The 20,479-nt window shown below is 44.3% G+C and overlaps 2 protein-coding genes across 5 annotated transcripts; both read right to left on the bottom strand.

Annotated features, from left to right (window-relative positions):
- Window positions 1–892: 892 nt before the first annotated feature.
- LOC123077112 (putative disease resistance protein RGA4) lies at window positions 893–7,815 on the bottom strand. Of its 3 annotated transcripts, XM_044499324.1 has the most exons (6): window positions 6,137–7,815; window positions 6,015–6,037; window positions 5,719–5,883; window positions 2,322–5,291; window positions 1,800–1,882; window positions 893–1,225 (listed from the first exon to the last, which is right to left on the bottom strand). In XM_044499324.1, the coding sequence occupies exons 4-6, from the start codon at window positions 5,214–5,216 to the stop codon at window positions 1,039–1,041; spliced, it is 3,165 nt and encodes a 1,054-aa protein (XP_044355259.1). In that variant the 5' UTR covers window positions 5,217–5,291; window positions 5,719–5,883; window positions 6,015–6,037; window positions 6,137–7,815; the 3' UTR covers window positions 893–1,038. The 3 variants fall into 3 exon arrangements, with proteins under 3 accessions (XP_044355259.1, XP_044355258.1, XP_044355257.1); XM_044499323.1 differs by lacking the exon at window positions 893–1,225 and having other exon boundaries at window positions 1,474–1,882; window positions 2,141–5,291; window positions 6,015–6,051; window positions 6,137–7,809; XM_044499322.1 differs by lacking the exon at window positions 893–1,225 and having other exon boundaries at window positions 1,474–1,882; window positions 2,141–5,291; window positions 6,137–7,809.
- Window positions 7,816–7,964: 149 nt separating this feature from the next.
- On the bottom strand, window positions 7,965–11,734 carry LOC123077114 (uncharacterized). Of its 2 annotated transcripts, none has more exons than XM_044499325.1 (3): window positions 11,491–11,734; window positions 10,460–10,645; window positions 7,965–9,223 (listed from the first exon to the last, which is right to left on the bottom strand). In XM_044499325.1, exons 2-3 carry the CDS (start codon window positions 10,553–10,555, stop codon window positions 8,786–8,788), a joined length of 534 nt encoding a protein of 177 aa, XP_044355260.1. In that variant the 5' UTR covers window positions 10,556–10,645; window positions 11,491–11,734; the 3' UTR covers window positions 7,965–8,785. The 2 variants fall into 2 exon arrangements, 1 of the variants encoding a protein (XP_044355260.1); XR_006436428.1 differs by lacking the exon at window positions 7,965–9,223 and adding an exon at window positions 10,037–10,179.
- Between the last annotated feature and the right edge of the window lie 8,745 nt (window positions 11,735–20,479).

Genomic DNA, 20,479 nt, shown 5'->3' with positions numbered 1-20,479 from the left:
CATACTTGGCCCCACATGCCATACACACAAAAAGTGTGGCAAGATTCCCTTAGGCTTGCCAACTTGTGGCTCTCATTTTGATAAACTAACCTTAGGCAAGCTTGAAAAAAATGTGTGGTAAAGTGTGGCAATACTAGTCCTAGAACCACCCCTACGTGTTGTGGCCCACCTCCTAGTTGTGTATAGTTGAGGTCTTATATATACATGCACCAGCACCCCATCAATACAACGATTATTGTATTGCAAAACATCTCTCTACATTTATTTTTGTTTCTTGTGAGAACTCTATTTGCACTTCACAAAAAAAATCTAGAAAAAGTGTGCTTGTACATATACATGTATAGTTCGTACTTTAGTGATCTATTATTGTTTTTGAAGCTGGAACACCCATCCAGTATTGAGAAGTCATGTACAAGACGACCGAGGCGACGTGGAACCGTTAAAACAACACAATGTTGATGGGGGTGGTTCATTCAGAGATCGCGGAGAATAATACATATATACACCTCATACAAAAGAAATACATAAAGCCTGTTCAACACAAGGCGCAACTGTTATGTGCTTTGAAAAAACACAAGGCGTAATCACTATGTTATGTTAGAAAAAACACATGGCGTAATCAAGAAATGAAAGGGGTTCCACTTGCGGTTAGTTAGAGAGTAAGCAGAGTTCCTGATGCTAGTGAAGATCAAGAAAAAAAAACTCTGGAGATTGGGTTAGCTAAGCTAATAACCGTTCCTGATACTCTTGAACAACATAAAATTAATAGTATAACCTGCTTGTTTCAAAGCCACATGACGTCTCAACTTATGACTGAATTTTCTTCAGCATGCATTTCAACCAGGAAGTTTGATACTATAACTTTAAACTGGCACCAAATCAATACTTTTCAGCTAAGCAGGGCGAACCTTTCACCCCTTAATTCTGCACTGCATTGCACTAATTAAGTTGAGGAAAGAAAAATATGGCACTGAAGAGCATCTGCATTGGACTACCTCCATGGAAGATCGTGTACTGATAGTTTCTGCAATTTCCCATTCATAGATGTTCTTCAGCTCCACTGCAGGGAAACAGAGCTTGCCCATTCATAGATGATAGATCACACTTCTCACACATAGCTGCTTCAAGACGTACTTGAGCACCACTGGCTTCGTCATCTTTCGCCATTCGCCCAAATTCCAGACCTTCGTCCCTCACTCCGGGCTTGTGCTCCTGGATCGCCGCACTGCACACGTGGTGCCGTGTTCATTCTGCAGCCGTGTCAGTCAGTTTGACATCACCTTCATCGTCTGTCTTTTGAATGATGCAGTTTGTCGATACAGTGGAACACCTATAGGTTTTCACTTCCATTCGAAGAAACAAAACCAAACTCCCCACTTCCATTCAGAGAATCAAACCATAAAGAAACAAAACTCAATAGTGATACAGCCTACACAGTTTCAGTGTGGCAAAGCCTCAGACCCAATCTCAGAATGAAACACAACCAAATTCGTCACTTATACTCAAAGAATAAAATCGTGCCAAAACGAAATTCATCGATTACATTTAAACAACGAAACCGTGCCATGCAGGTTCACTACAGCAAAGGGCCTCCGGCCCCAAGTTCAGAATGGAATAAAATGAAATGCGTGGGTTACAGCCAAAGAACGAAACCATGCCATGCAGATTCAGTACAACGAAGGTCTCCGGAAAAATTCAGAAAGAAATAAGACGAAATTCTATACAATAATTCCAGGGCACCTGCCCAAAGAAAAACAGGACACTTCTTTCAGCAGCTCGCTACAGATCATGGCACTTACACAGCTTTAGCATGGACAGGCTTCCCCAGCTTGGTATGACTCGTGCTTTGCCAGCCGAAAAGAACCGCACCACCAGTCCTAGGCTGCCACAATTTTGCCCAGGATATAATATGAATTAGCAAACACAATTTGATTTTTGGAAGCAAATACTGAGAAGTTAGGTTTGGATGCCAATATTATAAACTCTAAAAGGACATTATGATAATCTAAGGAATTGTATGGCGTTCCAATGCATGAATCGAATGAGTTGAAAATTGTCTTGTGAGAATATGAACCATGGCTGAAATCAAAGACATACTAAATAAGTAAATATCCAGCCAGTTTGCAGTGTTCAAATATACCTTGAGCCAGCTACTCCCTAAACAGAGTATAGATATCCAGATCTTCGCCATGAAGTCGTTGGTGCTGCTCTTGAAGCCCATGCAACCAGCATGAAGAGATCTTTTGCATATCCTTGTCCACCCCTAGTTGCCGCAAACTGCCCAGCCCCTCTACATGGCTTAAGTTTGGACAACCACCTACATGCAGTTCTGTCACACGAGGGAGGTTGGAGACCTTCTCCAGGCCTTCACAAGCGTCAATAACAAGGAGCTCACAGGGCACTGGGCGGTCCTCCACGGCCTTCAAGTTGTTTAGTCCTACTAAACTAAGCACCTTCAAACAGGCGGTGTCCTTTCCAAGCTGTTGCGGGAGATCCCTCAGCTTTGGGCAACCGTGAAGTTGCAATTTCAACAAACGAGGCAACAGTCGCACCCTTGCAGGTTGGGCATCCTCTTTTCGAATCTCAGCAGCTCCATCCTCTCCCCGTCCATCAGCAGCAGCAACTTCTTCCTCAAAAAAAGACCACTCCTCCCAGTTGGGCATATCTTGGAAGATCAACCATTCAAGTTTTGGGAAAGCAACCAACTCATCGCATACAGGATCACCCTTCTTGCAACCAACAAATTCAGGTCCAACCTTGGTTACTGCATGTGCTCCCTCAATTCTCAGATATTTCAAGTTGGCTAGCTGCCAGATGGGTGGAAGATGCACACATGATCGTACATCTATGAGTTTCAAGTATATTAATGAAGACAAATAGGTGGTACCAAACCAGGTGGCAAACCGCCGACCAAAGAATCCAAAAATACATAGGTCTTCCAGGTTCGGTGGAGGTATTAGCTGCTCAAAGACCTTCTCAGCATTGCTGACATGTTCTTCTGAATATGGTCCCTCTCCACGTCCAGTCCACTCTAGCATTAGTTCTTTTAGATGTTTTTTGTCCGTAAGCACTGCATTTGTACTGCAGTGAGCTGCTCTTTCCAATTTAACAAGAGAAAGATACCTCATCTGCGTCAGAGAAGACAACTCTTCCAAGTTCCATCCATCTTGTATAACAGCATTCTCACTTCCATCACCAACAGGATAATCTCCTAAATAAGTGAGGAGCTTCACTTTCCCCATGCCTTTTGGAACCTGATTTATTTCTGTGCCAAAAAGATCAAGGCATCTTAAACTGCACAACAGGGTCATTGCCAAAGGAAGACCGTGCAGATCATGACACCATTTCAGGCTCAGTACTTGAAGGTTCTTTAGGGAGCCAATGGAGTCCGGAAGACAAGATATGCCAGTATAATCCAGATTAAGTAGACGTAGATGTATCAATTTTCCTATATAGCCTGGAATGCTTTGTACAAGTGTGTAATTCAGTACTAAAACACGAAGGAGGAGGAATCTCTTGAACAATGTATCCTCAATTCTCGTTGCACCCTTAATAGTTATGAAAGTCCTCACCTTAACATCCACCTTATCCACTCTAGGTAACACCAACATATCCTTCTTAATAACAGCAGTAATACGTCGCAGTTTTGACATATTTTCACCGCTTAATAATTCAACATCTCCAACAGAACATTCTTCTCTTGATATATTTAAAGCAAGCTGCCTCAAGAGGTCATGCATTTTGCATTCAGCCTGGTCAAAACTGTTAATATCTGGCTGGAGGAGATTCCGATGTATTAGCTCGTAGTAGTACTCTTCTGCTATGTCTTCTAGTAGTTGGCCTTGCTGCTCCTCGATGAATCCTTCAGCAATCCATAACCTGGTAACTTCTTCACGCTCAATGATAGAATCTTCAGCATACAAAGCACAATAAAGGAAACACTGCTTCAGACGATGTGTTAACTCATCATAGCTTAGATACAAAGCTCCTTCTATTTCATCCAAGAGCATGTTCTGGGAACCAGCATATTTGCCCAAATACTTTTTCCACTCATTCTCCGTTAGATCTCTGCTTGCCAAAGCACTAGCGGTAACCTTGATTGCAAGAGGGAGGTGACCACATTTACGAACAATCTCAATTCCCGTGTTTCTTAAATTCTGCACTTCTTTCTCTTCCTCAATGTTCATGCTCTTCCAAAGTAGCTCCCATCCCACCTCTACAGACATGAGATCAACTCGATGGGTATGCTCTACACCTATCCTCCTTGTAATTTGATCATCTCGTGTGGTTAACAATATTACTCCGGATGTTGTTTCATGTAATGCAAATGCAGGCCTTAATAGATCCATCCATACATTGGAATGCCAGACATCATCTAGAACCAGAAAGAAACTCTTCCCTTCAATTGTTTCTGCAAGCTTCCTCTGGAGCTCTGTTATGGTTTCACCTTGCTCATGATGCACACCAATAGTCCGGAGAACCTCTTTAAGAAGAGTTACTTCATTGTAGTCTTGTGAAACACAAATCCATGCTTGCATCTTGAAGCTTCCTTTAATTTTTTGGTTATTGTATATTTTCTGAGCTAGTGTTGTCTTACCAACTCCTCCTGTTCCAACAATAGCAAGCTTGTAAGACTTACTTTCCTTATGTGCAACAACTAAGTCCACCAGCTTCTTGCTAGAATATATGATCTCCTTCCCCACAAGGTTGGGCTCAACAAGGTTGGAGCTTCTTATCAGTTTGGATGTTGGACCATTTCTGGTAGGCTGCATACCAGTGTTGAGTGTTAAGAATACCGTGTCCTTTAAAATGTTTACTATTTTTTTGTTGAGGCTTCTAATCCGAACAGCAACATCACGGCGTGACCAGATGTTACAAAAGCAAGAGGAAACTGAGAGGCCTTTACATGCAGCCGCATTGCTTGATGATGATGAAGGATCGTCGGGCAGTAGCTTGCTTCCTTTACACCTAGCCACGTCCAGGATTTCATCAACATCATATATAACATCTCTCAGTTGGCCGAGCCAATTGTTTACTGCTAGCTCTTTGGTCCTCCTTTTCTCAGCATCATATATGCAACACTGTATTAGTTCTACTTGCTGCAGGACTTCTCTGAGATCTTCTTCCACCCCAAGGATTAGTATGGCCTCATCTGTAATGATATTTTGCAACTTACTGGCACATGATCCAAGCAAAGATCCAAGTATGGCCGCCATGGATCAGACAAACTCGGCAAGGGAGATTCACCCAAAACACCCAGGTGATTTGTTTCAGTGAATGGAAACTGAAGGCTGGAAATGAATGCACAAAATGTGTCAGCATGCTTTCCAAATGAGTCAAGTCTCCAAAATCTATACAGGCATAAAAGAGTCCATGAGTACAAATACAGATACAGTACCCTGAATAGGGCCACACATTGAGGTCTGAATCCCTGAGCTGGCACTCTGTCATTTCGTTGTTAGTGCTTGCAAATTTACATGTGTTTTAATTCTGAATGTTAAAATGGTTTACTAGTTTGCTTGGGTCACTAAATGGCAGCTGCATATTACTGAACCACGGAAAATGTTGCATCAAGTTAATAACAACAGGTAGTGCATAGAAGCCATATATTTGTTTGCCTGACCCATCTTATTCCTGATCGGTTTCCCATATGCTAGCCTAGAATATTTGATAATTTATTCCATCGTAGTTACGAAACTAAGATAGCAAGTCTTTTACCTTACAAACCACTCTTCCAACAAGGAAAACCCACTGATAGTAAGAACCAATAGTGTTCATCTTGAAGATGCAATTTGCTCCAACGGTCATCCAATTGCTATTCTTAAAATCTCACAATGCTAAAAGGAAAACAGAGGAAAGAGAATGTGATTGCTGCTTCTACACCTGCAATATGAAGAAAATACAAGATTATGGATCAACTAGTGAACAAATGGAGTTACATTCTCTTTCAATCATCAGTGAAGAAGAAGAAGAACAGGATCACTTCAATCATGGAGCAAAATCAACAAATATACCTGGGTACAGACCGATGAGAGTGCTGCAAGGGGAGATCTGCGTTAGCAACTTAGCGTGAACAGAAGAAGAAGAAGAAGAAGAATGGAACCAACAAAATCTTGAGATTTCTAAGTTTCCTTACCAGATCCAATCGGAGCATACTGGAGCCCTCCCCCCTCCTCTGAAAAATGCAGTGCAAGCTGTGGCTATGGCTCTGTATAGTGTCCACGAAGGTGGCCTTCCAGTCCAATAGCAATAATTCATGTGCCAGGACATGAACTGGCCCACTCGCCATTACTACTATGTTCGTCTTGTCATGTCACACATTAACTAGCTGTACCGTTGAACAGCTGGGCTTATTCACACTAGTTTAGCTTTTTCAGCAACTCAGGCAAAGTTTTAAAAAGTAAGGTTTATCACTTGTTAAGAGACACAGATTAAAATTGCTTTATGCAGGCCTAAAATATTAACATGCTTCCCAAGAAACATGCACGTCCATTAATATCAAACTAGTTATCGCGAAGCATTTTTGAGCCAAGCATTTTACATGCATAAGCAGTCTGACCAGAAAAAAAATGTGGAGACATATAGGACTATTTGTATCAAATAACAACACAAACTTTAAAGAAACTTCCAGTACAGAATCTTGAAATTTCCTGTCCCAATGATAAACCAGGGGATTCAAACTTTTTTTTTATCAATACCAAGCCCTGCTTCAATAATTGTGCTGCAATACCAAGCGTCCAGGCTCTACTTCAATGCAGCCATCAGCATAAATGCACCCAGCTGGCCAGCGTACCTGCTCCGCTTTTCTCTCATCAGCCATGGCCTTTTTACCGTTCAACTGAAAAATATGCAATGCCACATGGATACTGAGAATGCACATTTTCAGTTTTAAAACTAGAATCTTCAAAATAATACTCCCTCCGATCCAAAATAAGTGTCGTGGTTTTAGTTCAAATTGAGTATCAATTTGCACATTTTTTGTGATAGTTAGCCAGCATGTGAAATCCATGTGCAAAGACATATACAAGATGCCAAGCCATAAAAGGTTGAAAATAATCAAAATTATTACCGGCAGAAGCTTATGCTAAATTTCTCTACCAACTCTGCTCTAAGTGACTAACAAATTCTGATTGTCAAATAGTAAAACATATTATTTATTAAGAATGCAGTTATTCATCCATGTATCATCAATGACATTACATTCAAGATTAACCCTCTACTGCAATAACAATAATCAACATTAACACAATTTTAGAAATAAAGACATTTTCATCATTGATCCATTAGTCTCTTCCTAATTATGTATAAAAAAACCCAGGTAGCAGGAACATCAAAAGGGTGTCATAATAAAAGGATGTCTGAAAATCCTCTTGATCCTGCTCTTTTATCTGAAAAATAGTTCCAGAATAATCCAATAGCACGGCAAATGAATAAATTAGACTCTTTTATTCTGCAAGAGAAGTAAAAATAATAATACAATCACATAAACTCCAACACTCAAAGAAGAGAAGAACAAAAACAAATCTCGACGAGTCTCCATCAACTCACTTCCCGACGGCATCTGCCAAGAGGATGCAAAATGTCACCATGGATTACGATTAGTGACATGTATGACAGAATTCGCACATAAGACATAACATAATTGCCAGTATAGATCACCAGGAGATTTGCGATGCAGTTTACAAACCACTGGCTTGTATTAATCCAAGCAATCTATGAGGCTCAACTTGGTGCCAGAGGTAAGAAGAGCACACTTGTGAAGAATACTTGGAGATTTCATTAGCTAGCTAGTTATCATCCTTGACGACCCATCCCCCGCTCCCCCGCTCCTAGGGTTCCCCCGCCGCCGCCGCCAGCTCCCCTGCGCGGAGCCGCCGCCGGAGCCCGCCGGAGCCGCCAGCCCCTTCCCCCTCCCGTTCCCCTTCTCCTTCCCCCCACCCCCCTCCACTCCCCTGTACCACCGCGCCGCCTCCCCGAGCGAGGCGCCCGGGGGCCCTTCCTCCGCGCTCCTCCAGCCCTCCCCCGCGCCCTTCCCTCCTCCCGCCGCCGTCAGCGTGCGCCGCCGGTCCTCGGCCGCGTGGTGCTGGCGGCGGTGGGCATGCCCTTCCCCGCGCGCGGCCCTCCCCTGCTCGGGCGGTGATGGCCGGCGGCGGTGCGCCTCGGCCGGTGGCGGTCCGGCGTCCTGGTGCGGAGGCCGGCGGCGCTCGCCGTGGTGGTGCTGCCTCTTGGCGGCAGGGCGGTCCGGTGATGCTGGCCGGCCGGTGGCGTGTCCCTGGCCCAGATCTGAGTCTGTAGGGTCCCTTCTGGGTCCTTGCGGGTCGGCTCCGGCGCGACCGCGACGCTCTCTGTATGGGGAGGCAGGGGAGCGGCTTGGACTGGGACAGCGACGCCGACGGAGTGCCAGCTGCTGCGCGGAAGCGGGAGCTGTCCAGGCCTTTGAGGGCCCGGCCGGGCCTGTGGGGCCACGGGCCCGGTAGGCTCCTGCTATGGCGTCCGGTCGGCTACCGTCGTGGACGGTGGAGGTGGGGCCCTCCCGTATGCCGACGGTGCTGCTGCCCTAGTCCCGGCTCCTCTTCTTCGTTGTGTAGACCATCTTCGCGGTGCCGTGGTGAGACAGCGTGCGAAACTTCGTGTCCGTGTTGGCGCAGGGTGGTGGTCGGTTTGGTGGCGAGCTTCGAAGTGCCTGAGGTAGAGGCTGGGATCGGGAGAAATCCCTGTTGGCTTGGCCGACACCGACGCTGTGGCGCCTGAGGGTGCCGCCGGACCTTCCTGGAGGGCGTCGGGGCTACCCTTCCTCTCTCCTCGCCGCGTACTGGGGGAAACCCTTGGCAGCTGCGTCGTCATTGTCGCATCCCTTCTTGGAGGAGTTGATTGGTACCGGCGCTTCGGAGTCTCGGAGCTTGGTGGGCGATCTCCGGTGGACGCAGCGGTCACGAGGCTTCGTCGTTTTTGTCGATTCGACGTTATCGGCATTTGTTTCTTTTCTTTTTTCTCTTTCATTTCTTTTGGGCGTGTTTGTGCTGCTTCCGCCCCAGCGCCTATCGTTGGTTGTATCGGATGGTTGCTTTGTCATACAAAGCGGGGGGAAACCCTTTTTCGTATCATCCTTGACTCTCTTGAGCGTCCTAACAGCCCACTGGCACAGGCTTCTCTTCAGCATGAATCCCACCATGATGGCAACCGCAAAGCTGATGGCGTGGAAGTCGATAGAGACACAACCCGGCTGCAATAAAGATTACCAAACGTATGTTAGTTGCAAGGAGCATAATAAGAATCAAGTTTGTATTACATACTTATAGGAACAAAATGTAAGAATTGCAGCCTAAATCTAGAAATAAAGACTAGCAATATGATGCCAAAGGTGGAAAACATGGCAAGACCCCCCCCCCCCCCCCCCCCCCAAGCTTTCATGCTCAATGTTTAGATTAGGGGATTTGAATGAAACTTATAACTCAAATTTGTAACATAAACCAAACTTTCAACTGTGCTGATCCAACTTTCACCTAGGTCTATGATGTACTTTTCAATCAACTAGAAGCCCAAGAAATAAACCAAAGTTTGAGTTATTATAAAAACAACTAGATCACGTTTCCACAGATTTTGGGAGCTGATTTCGCCTGATGAGCTATGCCTTTCAATCCTCTGCACGCGCTGGTCAAGGGTGGTGATCCCACTGTCCACATCGATGAAGGACTGGCGCAGCACCATCGAGGTGCACCGGTGCAGCATGGCGGGTCACAGGAAGATACATGCGAGGAGCAGTGGCACGGTGGGTGTGAAAAAGACTAACAAGCCCAGGGGTTCGCTTGGGAAGGAAGGCAGAGGGAAATTCGGAAGCTACGGTGGTAAAAGAAGGATATGATATTATTTTCCCTTTTGCAGGAATCATGGAGCAGACAGAGAGAATAAGACAGCTGCAGTCACCGAATTGGCATAACTAAGAAGTTTACACAACTTAAGTAGCTGATGGGGACATCATGGTTTACTGTTAATTAGGTGTCAGGCTGTCAGATGATTGCATATGTGATGCCAAAGGTGGAAAAGATGGTTGTGCCATACAAAATGTACAAAAAGCTGAGCAGTACATATACACAGATACATAGGGACATCTATTTGGTGGTCATATGATGCTTCGTTAAGCAGTGAACAACTGCCCCTCTTCCGTTCCATCTCCAAACTCTGAAATAAATTCAAACTAGGAAGACTCGTCACCTTGAAGTAGGTAACTCAAATTCAAAAGTTTCATGGTAGTGTAAACACCCTAGGAAGACATGCCAAATTGGTCTATCTATGCCACTACATTTTGCAAAAATAAACCAGGAATGAGAAGTAGCACTCCTGCACAACAGGGCCCCCACATCAAAGCAATGTACCCACCAACCGAGCGAGCTCAAACAGGAGGCCAGGGAGAGCATCGAGGTGAATTAGAGGATGAGAAAAATGGAGAAGCTGTGCATACCCTCAGAGAAGGCAGCGACGGAGCACGAGGAGTTGGTTGTATCCTGCGTTGCAGCCTGCACTTCTCCATCACTGAGAAAGCCAAATGCAACTTCATGGACCCTGCCTTCTCTTAGCCACGCTGGTTTGGGGCAAGTGTTTAAAAGCAAACCGACAGAAATCTCAGCCTGGCCTCTTCAGCTTCAAACTGTAAAAGACAAGTAAATTTAGGGTCATTTGTTCTTCATGATTCATTCCTGTGATTATCTATTGTGGTCTACAACATATAAGTCTGTGGCTGTGTAGCTCTGTTCGAATTTATCTTTTCTTAGAAGATACTCCATTATCCATATTATAATTGTGCTACAGAAAGTTGACAGGAAAAAAAATTGCTTTCAGTCAAACTTCTAAAAACGTTTGTCAACAAATCCAATAGGAATGCATAGAGATATATACAAGAAACCTACTCTCTCCATTGATAAACATATCAACAACCAACTTGATCTCAACTAGTTTGGACAGAAGAACACGGATCATGAAGTGATTCATAGGAGCGATACAGGGGACTGCCATTGCCTCATTGGAGACCGAATGTGTCTGTCAGATGCTACTGCAATGCAGAGTTTCAATATCTGAAAACTTCTGTAAATTATACCAATGCTCAGTTTGACAAAACTGCAGCTGCTCCCAATTTTCAATAAAGGGGATAGCGAAAATAGGCGAGATTTTCCTATGCCTCCCATTTGCCGGATAAATCCCTCGCAGAAATACATAGAGTACATTTTCATAGCCCCAACAACAACATATCGCATCAATCAGAACTAGTCCAAACGGTTCTCAGTTTCGCCAAAGGGAAACGCCCTCTCAAATTGACTCCAAACTACATCGAAATTTGTACAGGTGAAGATGAAAGCTAGCACCCCGGCGCAATACGAGCAGCACATGGCGAGTTCAGCGCCAAATCTAAGGGGCGAGCGAGCACAAACATAAACAGGAGGAGGTCCGGCCGAGAGAGAGAGTGAGGGGGGAGGGGGGGGGGGGGGGGGCACATACCCTGATGCCCTCCCTGGGCAGGAGCACTTGGTCGGAGAAGGGGGCGGCGGCGGCGAAGCCGAAGCGTGAGGAGGAGGAGGAGTTGGCCATGTCCTCGCGCCTCCGCGGATCCCGTGTGCTCCCGACTCCGCCGGCTAGTCGGGGTTCAGCGGCGAGCGGCGAAGAGGAACGAAAGTCGCACCTCGTCTGCGCCTCTGCGGGGAATTTTCTGAGATGTCTACAACGGAGACTTTGGAGACGAAGGTTGAGCGACGACACTCTGGCAGGTGGGACCGCCCGGTCAGATCTTTTATTTTTCATACTCCTACTTGTCTTCAATTATTATTTTTCTTAATAAATTCCTTTACGACATGTTCATGTAAAAAAATGGTTCCAAGACAAGGAACAAGAGTGACACGATCTGGTTTTCTCGATAACACGACCATTAAGTTCACAGTTTTTCCTTTCCAATTTTTTTTCCAATATATTAATAAAACGTACTCCAGTAGTTCACACATCACACATCCAAGTTCATATGTATATAGAAGATACTAAAAAAAGACTACAATCACATCTACTGATCACCTGGCAACAATTACAAACACCGAAGAAAGTCGAGAACGCATCAATGCATGATGGTCATCACCCCTACCTCATGTCCACCATAAAAGTTCCGTAACAGAGAGAAAACTAACGGATCCCGCAACTAGTATATGTGCCTACTAGCATGCAACACTTTTTGTTTCCGTTGTTGAAATACTATACTTGGACAGTTGGACTAAACAAACAACCCAACTTATACATACAGCAGGAGTATTATTATTTAACTAGCTAGCTATCTATAGCTAGTTGTACCTCGCTCCTGGTAGTGGAAGCCCGGCCGCGCGTACGCTCTCGTATTTTAGGCGGGAGAATGAGAATTCCATGCGAGATCGATCAGATGATCAGAGCTTGACGGTGAGCGCGAAACCACCCATCGCCACCATGACGAGAAGGAGGACCACGCCGAACCGCAGCAGGCCATTGGCGAACGCGAGGACACGGCCGCGGTCACCATCCTCATCCTGGGCGCCGGAGCGGCGGGGAAGCCGGTAGGCCACGGTCATCTCGACGGCCACGATGCCGAGAATGGTGGCGAGGACGCCGTAGTAGGCAGTGCTGTGGCCGCCAAACACGGGGCCCCTGGCCGGCTGGAACAGCCCGGCGCTCACGTCCGCGGCCAGGGTGAGACAGCTCACTGCCCACAGCGCACGCGCGAGCTGAACTTGGATCGACGGCGCCGGTGCGCTGCCGCCTGCTGATGCCAGCTCCGTGATGTCGGCTAAGCCTTCCATTTCCATGCCCACCGTGGTGGTGTCGACTTGGAAGGTAGATGCGGCGGACATGCTGGACCTTTTTGAAGGACAGTGAGGGTGTTGGAACGATGAGGGCCGAGGGTTTATGAAGGGACGAAGGTACGTACGCATGCGAGTGTAGATATACTCCTATTTATTTAGCTTGGGAAGGCGGTGGATGCTACAAAATGGAGCACGCACGAACGGTGAGTCCTTTATGCCACTTTAAGCACCGTCTTATTATTCCTTACTTTGCTTTCGGAACTGTAAAAGATTCAGAAATACAACTATTTCTTTTCTTTAGGGGTATTATTATGATCGTCGTACTCCCCCACACGATCACATTATTCATTAATGGATATCTCATATTTCTTTCTCCCCTCGAAATGTGGCAAGAACTTTTCTGCCACAATTTCAAAAAACCATTCACAACTCTTGTGAATTGAGGAAACTTTGAGTATCTATTTCATTTATCTGATTACTTCATATGTAATGAAGTTATCTGTTAACTGGTATGGGAGTACTTTTTCCTTATTCCATTTCAGAAACTCAACAAAGTTCTTGATCATTAGTACTTTTGCAAGACACACTTGCATATCATTCTTATCTTTAGGTTCGTCTGTAACTTTTATTCTCTTTGGATTTATTGAGTGCTTAATGATCATTACACATAAGGTGTACGATCGATACTAGGAAAGCATAATAGCTACTCCATACTTTTCTCCCAGAGTGGGACACATTAAACGCACATGAGTCATCATATCTTTGTCCTGTCATACAGGATAAGTTCTTTGCCAAAATATCTCCTGCCACAGGATTTCTGACATAATACTATGTCAACTTTACCCAGTCACGCAGGTATTTTCCCAGACTTTTCCCGCCATGCGGTTTTTATCATAATCATCTTTTCCCGCTATGCGGGTAATTCCCTGTAAGGGACATAAATGCCAGAATTGGCTCTTTTGACTGCATATTCAATCATCAAATTTAGAAATAAATCCGAATGCTCTTTTGACACACGTGCTTGATCCGACATTGGTCAAATTAAACACGCATGTTGCTTGTTTCATTTCAAATCATGTTGATTGAAAAATCTTCTTCATATAGAATACATGAAAGACATTCGTCAACCAAGACTCTCAATGATCTATCTATTTTCTTTTCTTGGATTAATATCCAAGAATTCTTTTCTTTTGAAACCATTCTTTAGAGAGAACATACTCCCTCACGTTATGACCTTTCTTGATCATCTTTCGAGTCACAAGTACCCAGCCATTCGCTTTCACGAATGAAAGCATGGAAAACTTTTAGTCTGAGAAAACTTAGCCAATAATCAACAATAATGAGCATAAAAATAACCCTACGTTGGTCTGGTTAAAAACATATGCACATTAAACTTTTGTAAAACTTCCTTTTTAAACTCTAAATCACCGTTGTGTTAGAATTAGAATAAAACTCGTTCTTCTACATTAATTCCATATCACCATTGGGCGGAAATGGAAATAATGCATATAACTCATAAACAATGTGATGATAGTATTTCTATTAAACAACTTTGCTAAGAAATAATAATCATCATCAACTTTATTGCAGCGGAAACAAGAAATATATATTTCTCTAGTTCAAGAGCAATTCTTCATCTTTAACTGTTCTCTAAAAATTGATCACTTTGATACAAAATTTATCAGAGATTTAAGCTTTGAACATAAGACTCATAGAATTATAGTACTGTTATCATCAACATTGGTTAGAAAATAACAATACCATATTTTAACTTTAAAACAAATATCTTTCTTTTGTCATAGCAAAAACTATCTGAATCTGATTTCATCCATAGGGCAAAAAACATTGCTAAGAACAGTTCTTCTAATTAAATTTTCCCGTTGGTTCCAATTTAATTGGACGATAAAACTTTACTTTGCAAGGGAAACTTTTCAATATTCTATACAGAAATAATTATGTACTCTTTTACTCTCTAAGCAATTTTAACCGGTTGGTTCAAAAAAACATTAGAGAAGCAACAATTCAATCTTTTACTTTAGCTCTATTCACTTTTAAAAGAGCACTTTTATTTTTATTTGCAGCGGAAACATGATAGAAAATTCATGAACTTTTTCTTTTTACAGAAACTTTTCTTTCACTAAATAAAAATTCATGAACTTTATTATTTTCTTTATAAAATTCATGAACATTTCTTTTTCTGAAAATTTTCTATTTTCATTTTCAGAAACTTTTTCTGTTAACTTTTCTATTTTCTAAACAAAAAATTTTGTTGGAAAAAATTGCATAGAAAATCTATCTGAAATCTGCCCAAAACCTGGACAAAAACTAAAATAAAGGAAAAGGAGCAGCAGCCGCGCCAGCCTCGGCCCAGTGTGCGGCAGCGCCTCCCGGCCCAAAAGGCCCGCAGCGAGTGCGCGGTTGCGGCCTGGTCCTCCTCTGCTTTCGGCCCAGCTGGCCCCTGCCGGCCTAGGGTTTATATCCCAGCCGTCCGCTTTGATCCGACGGTGGCCCGCTCTCCTCGCTGGATCAAAACCAGTCCATCGTGCCGATCGGGAAACCCTAATCCTTTTCTCTCTCTTTCGACTGTCTCTCGTCTATATCCTGTAGCGGGGGGTTCGGGCTTCGCCGGCTGCCGGCGATGGCGACGAACCACCGCGCCGGCCAGCGTCTTTCCCCTCCCCCTCTGCTCCGCGCTAGCCCCTTCCCTTTCCCCTTCTTTCTTCGTTCTCCTGCTTGCGAGAGAGTGAGAGATGCTGCGGGTAAGAGCCACGCCGGCGGCCGGCGACGGCGCCGCGCGAGCACCCTTTCTCTTCTTTTCCCCTTCCCCTTTTTGTTCTTTAGACAGAAAGAGAGATACGAGGTCGAACCCTCCTCTGCTCCCCTTGTATTCGACACGGCGGAGCGGTCGACGGTGGCGCCGTTGCCATCCCTTTCGCCGGTCGCGCGTTCCCTTACGGTGAGCGCGCCGCCGTCGAAAGGTTTGGCCGCGGTGCCCTTTGCCCCTCTCGGGGTGGTTCTTCGTCCGGACGGCTCGGCTTGCCGATGCCCGTTCGGATCGAGAGGAACTGGCGCGGCCGGAGTGGCGGCGCACTTTGCCGGCGGGCCAAGGCCTTCTCCGATGTACTTTTGTTTTCTTTACTCTGCCCTGTTCTAGGGTTCTTCGGGGAGGGGGGAATTTCTGTTGCTACCGAAAATCCAAAACGCCAACCTGGGCTGATACCATTGATAAAATCTGTTGATCCAGTGGGCATGGGATTCCGGTAGTGGTGATAGGTATTACCTTTTCCTTGTGGCTCGAGGAGCTCCCGGTGCCGGGCATGGTGCCGGTGATGACAGAGAGTAGCGGGGTGGTGGCGGTGCTTCCCGTCAGCACTGCACTAACCCTAAATCGGTAGGGGATGTAGGTGGGGTGTACGGCATCACGACGAACCTCGTAGTGCGAGCCACCGGCCCCCACCTCTTTATATAGTGCAGGTGACAGGGGGCCGTCAACCATAGTGGGTTGAGCGCCCCCGATCAGGGCGTGGATCTAAGGGCCCGGTGGGCCGTTGGGCCCACACGGTGGAGATCATCCTAACACGAACTGCTTTGTCCTGGGCGAACTGTGAAGGGCTGGTCACTCTGGTGGTGCGCGATGAGGCGACGTCATCATAGGCTGGTGGTGAGCGATGCGACAACGTCATCTGACCCCAATTGCAATCCGCGTGCAGCCAAGCACCCTTTCTCGCCAGAACGCGTGCTCGATCGTATACCTGGTTTCCTTTATAATTAAAGCTCTACGTGAGAGAGCGATGCCTCCGAGAGCAAAGAGGGGTAATATCATCAGAAGTCGTATAACTTGCGTCGCACGTTCAGTTTGGTGCTAAAACTTTGAAAATACGGTATACATTTTTTGATTGTATGTATCATATTTTGTGCATACTCTATTTCGCATACAAATATGTACATATTTCACAAATACAATAAAACTATGAGCTCACTTGCAATTTTTTCATATAACTCACTTTGGAATATCTTAGATATACTATATGAACATACTAAAAATAATAAAGTAGATTATATACTATCACATGGTAGCATATGAGAAATGGGTGTTACTACACCCGGTAGTAGGATGCATTTTCATATGCGAAAACTAACCAACAAAAAGCATGCGCCAGGACTCGAACCCAAAAAACAATTGATTTAACATGACCCGCAAAAAAAACACGAAACACGAAACGGTCTAGGCACTAAGACATTCTAGTCGGGTTGTTTAGTATGGATAACCAGAACGACATTTTTTTAGGTGTACTAGAACGACATACATGTACTTGACGAGGACTCATGTGGAGCTTAATTGGGCTGTGGATACTACGGTTCATTTTGTGCACGCTATTTTTGTTAAAGATTATTTGTAGAACATAAGTAATAAAATGCGTTCACATATTTGTGTGTTAAAAATATTATACATACAGATATTAGTAGTTATGGACATTGAAAATGTTTATTAAATAAATATTTTAAATGGATCCAAAAAATATACACCTGCGGCTTATACTTAAATTATACAAAATGATGAACACAAACATTTACTAAATATTTATGAATATTCACATGTGTAAAAAAAATATTCGTGACTTATATTCAAAAAAATTATATAACTTAAATGTTACCCACAACCGAATATTCATATTAACAGTTTAAATTTTAAATTATGAATATTTTTAATTATACAAACATTCAACTATACAAATGTGCGTATATATAATTATTGAAGTGTTTGTATAATTAAAATAATATTTTTGAATTTTAATTTTGAAAACCAAATACGCAATACCATATTTACATATTACAAATATTTATAACTTAAAAAAATAGAACGGATGAAATGGGCTGAATATCCGTAGCCTATTAAGCTCCATATGGGTCCTCGTTTAATACATATACATTCGTTATCCATATTAGACATGTCGACTTGCTCGGTAGTAGTGGCTAAATTGTATCCAGTTGAAATAGTTAGTTGCTGGTTTGAGTCTTGGTAATGCTTTTTTGGTGTTAATTTTTGCATTTGCATTCTTGTACTAAAAAATAGTTGGTCGTCGAGTCTCATTTGCATTCTCGTACTAAAAAATAGTTGGTCGTCGGGTCTAGTCCTAGCATACGCTTGTTGTTGTTAACTTTGACATCTATGTGCAGTATTATGGTTCTGTTTTCTGTAAATAAAAAAGTGAGGGAGTTTTGTGCAAAAATTCATCACCGTGGTTGAATTTTTCCGCAAATAAAAAAAATCCAGGGTGATCAATGTTAAATACATCGCGCCTAGCACCATTAGTCACTGACAAGTGGGGCCATACACATGGATACGCCTGCATACACGTACTCTGACTGTTCTGGACGCTTGTGTCAAGTTAGGTGACCAGAATATCATATTTTCAAAGTTCTAGCACCAAACTGAACATGCAACACAAATTCTATGACTCCTCGTGATATTACCTCGAGAGCAAAATAGTTGAAACGTTGGACTGATCATCTTATTGGAATTTAGCTTCAATACCAGCAAGCTTCTACTACTTATTAGTTGGGGACTTGGGGTACATCCGAATATATCCTGTCAAAATCACACACTGCTCGTATTGACTTGAGCCGGCCGGTCGCTAGCCAGAGGATCCATGAGTGTACATACACATAATACTCAAACAGACGATCGCAAGATAGTTGGGCGATTAATGGGCACGTCCACGTCGGACCGACAAGAGAGAGGACATGGAGAAAGAAACCTCTGTCCCGCGCGCGAACCTTCGCGCTACCAAGCTTTAGCGCGATGCTCGGCCTCGGTTGTACGCCCGCGGATGAGCGCCATCCTTTTTTTCTTGAACTGTACTAAACTTGAGATATTTATTTTGGGACGGAAGTAGTACGTACTTACATTCATTTCTATGAATGCACAGAAGCATATTTTATCCCTATAGCACCTTCGAGAGACTAAATTAGAACATCATCCTTCATATCCGGAAGACCCAAAATAAATCCAGAAAAATACGACCAAGTCTAAAACTTAAACACCGAGGGTTAGTTTCATCATAAGAAACCCAACAATCTAAGTTATGCTCAGTTTGTAAGCGTCAATATATTTGTCAAGATATAAGTGAAAAGACAAGTAATAGTCGTTCTTTATTGATGCTTGAGGTTACAAATATATAGGGTCTATTTGGATACCGTCCACACTGAATCATGCCTAAAGCCTCCCTGAAATGTGCTCGAAGCGTGTTTGGTTGTTGTCCTCAAAATGTGTTGCTAGCATGACCTGGTTACCTCATTATGTTTAGCCTAGAATCTCTCACCCAGGCAGTGCGCTTAGGCCAACTCCAGCGCGTGACCCCATCCCGGCGCGAACATATACATTGCCAAATTGAAAGCATGAGAGGGGGGGGGGGGGGGGATTTTTTGAGATGTCTACCGCGGACACTTTGGAGACGAAGGTTACATTTTGGCAGGTGGGACCACCTGGTCTGATCTATTTTTTCATACTACTCCTGCTTGTCTTTAATTATTATTTTTCTTAACAAATTCCTCTACGACATGTTCATGTCAAATGGTTCAAAAACAAGGAACAAGAGTGACACGATCTGGCTTTTTCCATAACACGACCATTAAAGTCACTGTTTTTCCTTTCCAAAAATCCGTCCAATATATTAATAAGATGTACTCTTTTTTTGCATGGTAATACGTGTCTCATTCATATCATAAAGATTAAAGTACAAGTCACATAAGGACCGACATGACAAAACTGAAAAGATAGCAGAATATCTCTGAGCTTGACACCAACGCCCATTACATGCCTCCGGCACTACGACAACAGCCACCGAAGAAAAGATTGATGGATCACCTCCTCCCCCGAGCTCGATGCGGCTCCATCGCTGATATGCAGCTTTGCGGACCTCCAAGGTGGCTCACCAAAAGTGAAGCCCTTACCGTTGAACGAATCAGGCCGGAGCAACACCCCAGACACGCCATCGAACTCCAGATCTGGCACCCCACCGCGACTAAGACGCCGCAGAAGGAAACCATACCTGCCATCCACGAACCACAAACCCAGCACATGCTGCCCGCGGCCGGCCGCGCGCGGCCGCCCAGCGTGATAATAATAGTATTACTAAAACAAGTGGTGAAAACTGGAAGCTATTAAGAATGGATTAATGGATGTGTCCACGTCGGATCGAGAAAAGAGAGAAAAGACAGACAAAACGGACATGCGAAGGGGTGACGCGTGCCTGTGCCTGGCGGATGGGGCTTGCCTGCTCCCGCCGCATGCTCCATACGGGGGGAAGGGACAAACGCCCTGTACAGAACGTAAGGGAGGATGGGAAAATACGGGAATTATATATTTTGGTTAGAAACGGGGAGGAAAAAGTGACGCAACCGTTGGATGTGAAATGAGCGAAGAGGGAGTACGGATGGAAGCATGTGGCGGTCCAGGCGTGTTTTGCCAATCAATACGGTCTTGTATCTGTCCGCTTGGCGGTTCGGACACACTTTTTCCCGCAAACCGGAAACAAAGTGGGGGACTTTACGGGCATCCGGACTTTGCGGCCAACCGAAAACCCTTGTAAACCAGTGAGGAACTTCAGTTTTCCTATCCCTTTCTGAACTCGATTTATTTTTGTATCAAGAAGGCTAAGACATCTTAAACT

Source organism: Triticum aestivum, chromosome 3D, assembly GCF_018294505.1.
Source record: "Triticum aestivum cultivar Chinese Spring chromosome 3D, IWGSC CS RefSeq v2.1, whole genome shotgun sequence".
Lineage (NCBI taxonomy): Eukaryota > Viridiplantae > Streptophyta > Magnoliopsida > Poales > Poaceae > Triticum > Triticum aestivum.
Note: the sequence above shows the minus strand (reverse complement) of the source record. Positions and strands in the feature narration are given on the sequence as shown.

Coding starts and splice junctions, on each gene's coding strand:
- LOC123077112 (XM_044499324.1), bottom strand. CDS start 5,216: ATGGCGGCCATACTTGGATCTTTGCTTGGATCATGTGCCAGTAAGTTG. Junction 1,883..2,321: donor CTCGTGTGACAGAACTGCAT/GTAGGTGGTTGT, acceptor AAATTGTGGCAG/CCTAGGACTGGTGGTGCGGT. Junction 1,226..1,799: donor CCTGTCCATGCTAAAGCTGT/GTAAGTGCCATG, acceptor CCACGTGTGCAG/TGCGGCGATCCAGGAGCACA.
- LOC123077114 (XM_044499325.1), bottom strand. CDS start 10,555: ATGAAGTTGCATTTGGCTTTCTCAGTGATGGAGAAGTGCAGGCTGCAA. Junction 9,224..10,459: donor CGTCGCTGCCTTCTCTGAGG/GTATGCACAGCT, acceptor TCTTTATTGCAG/CCGGGTTGTGTCTCTATCGA.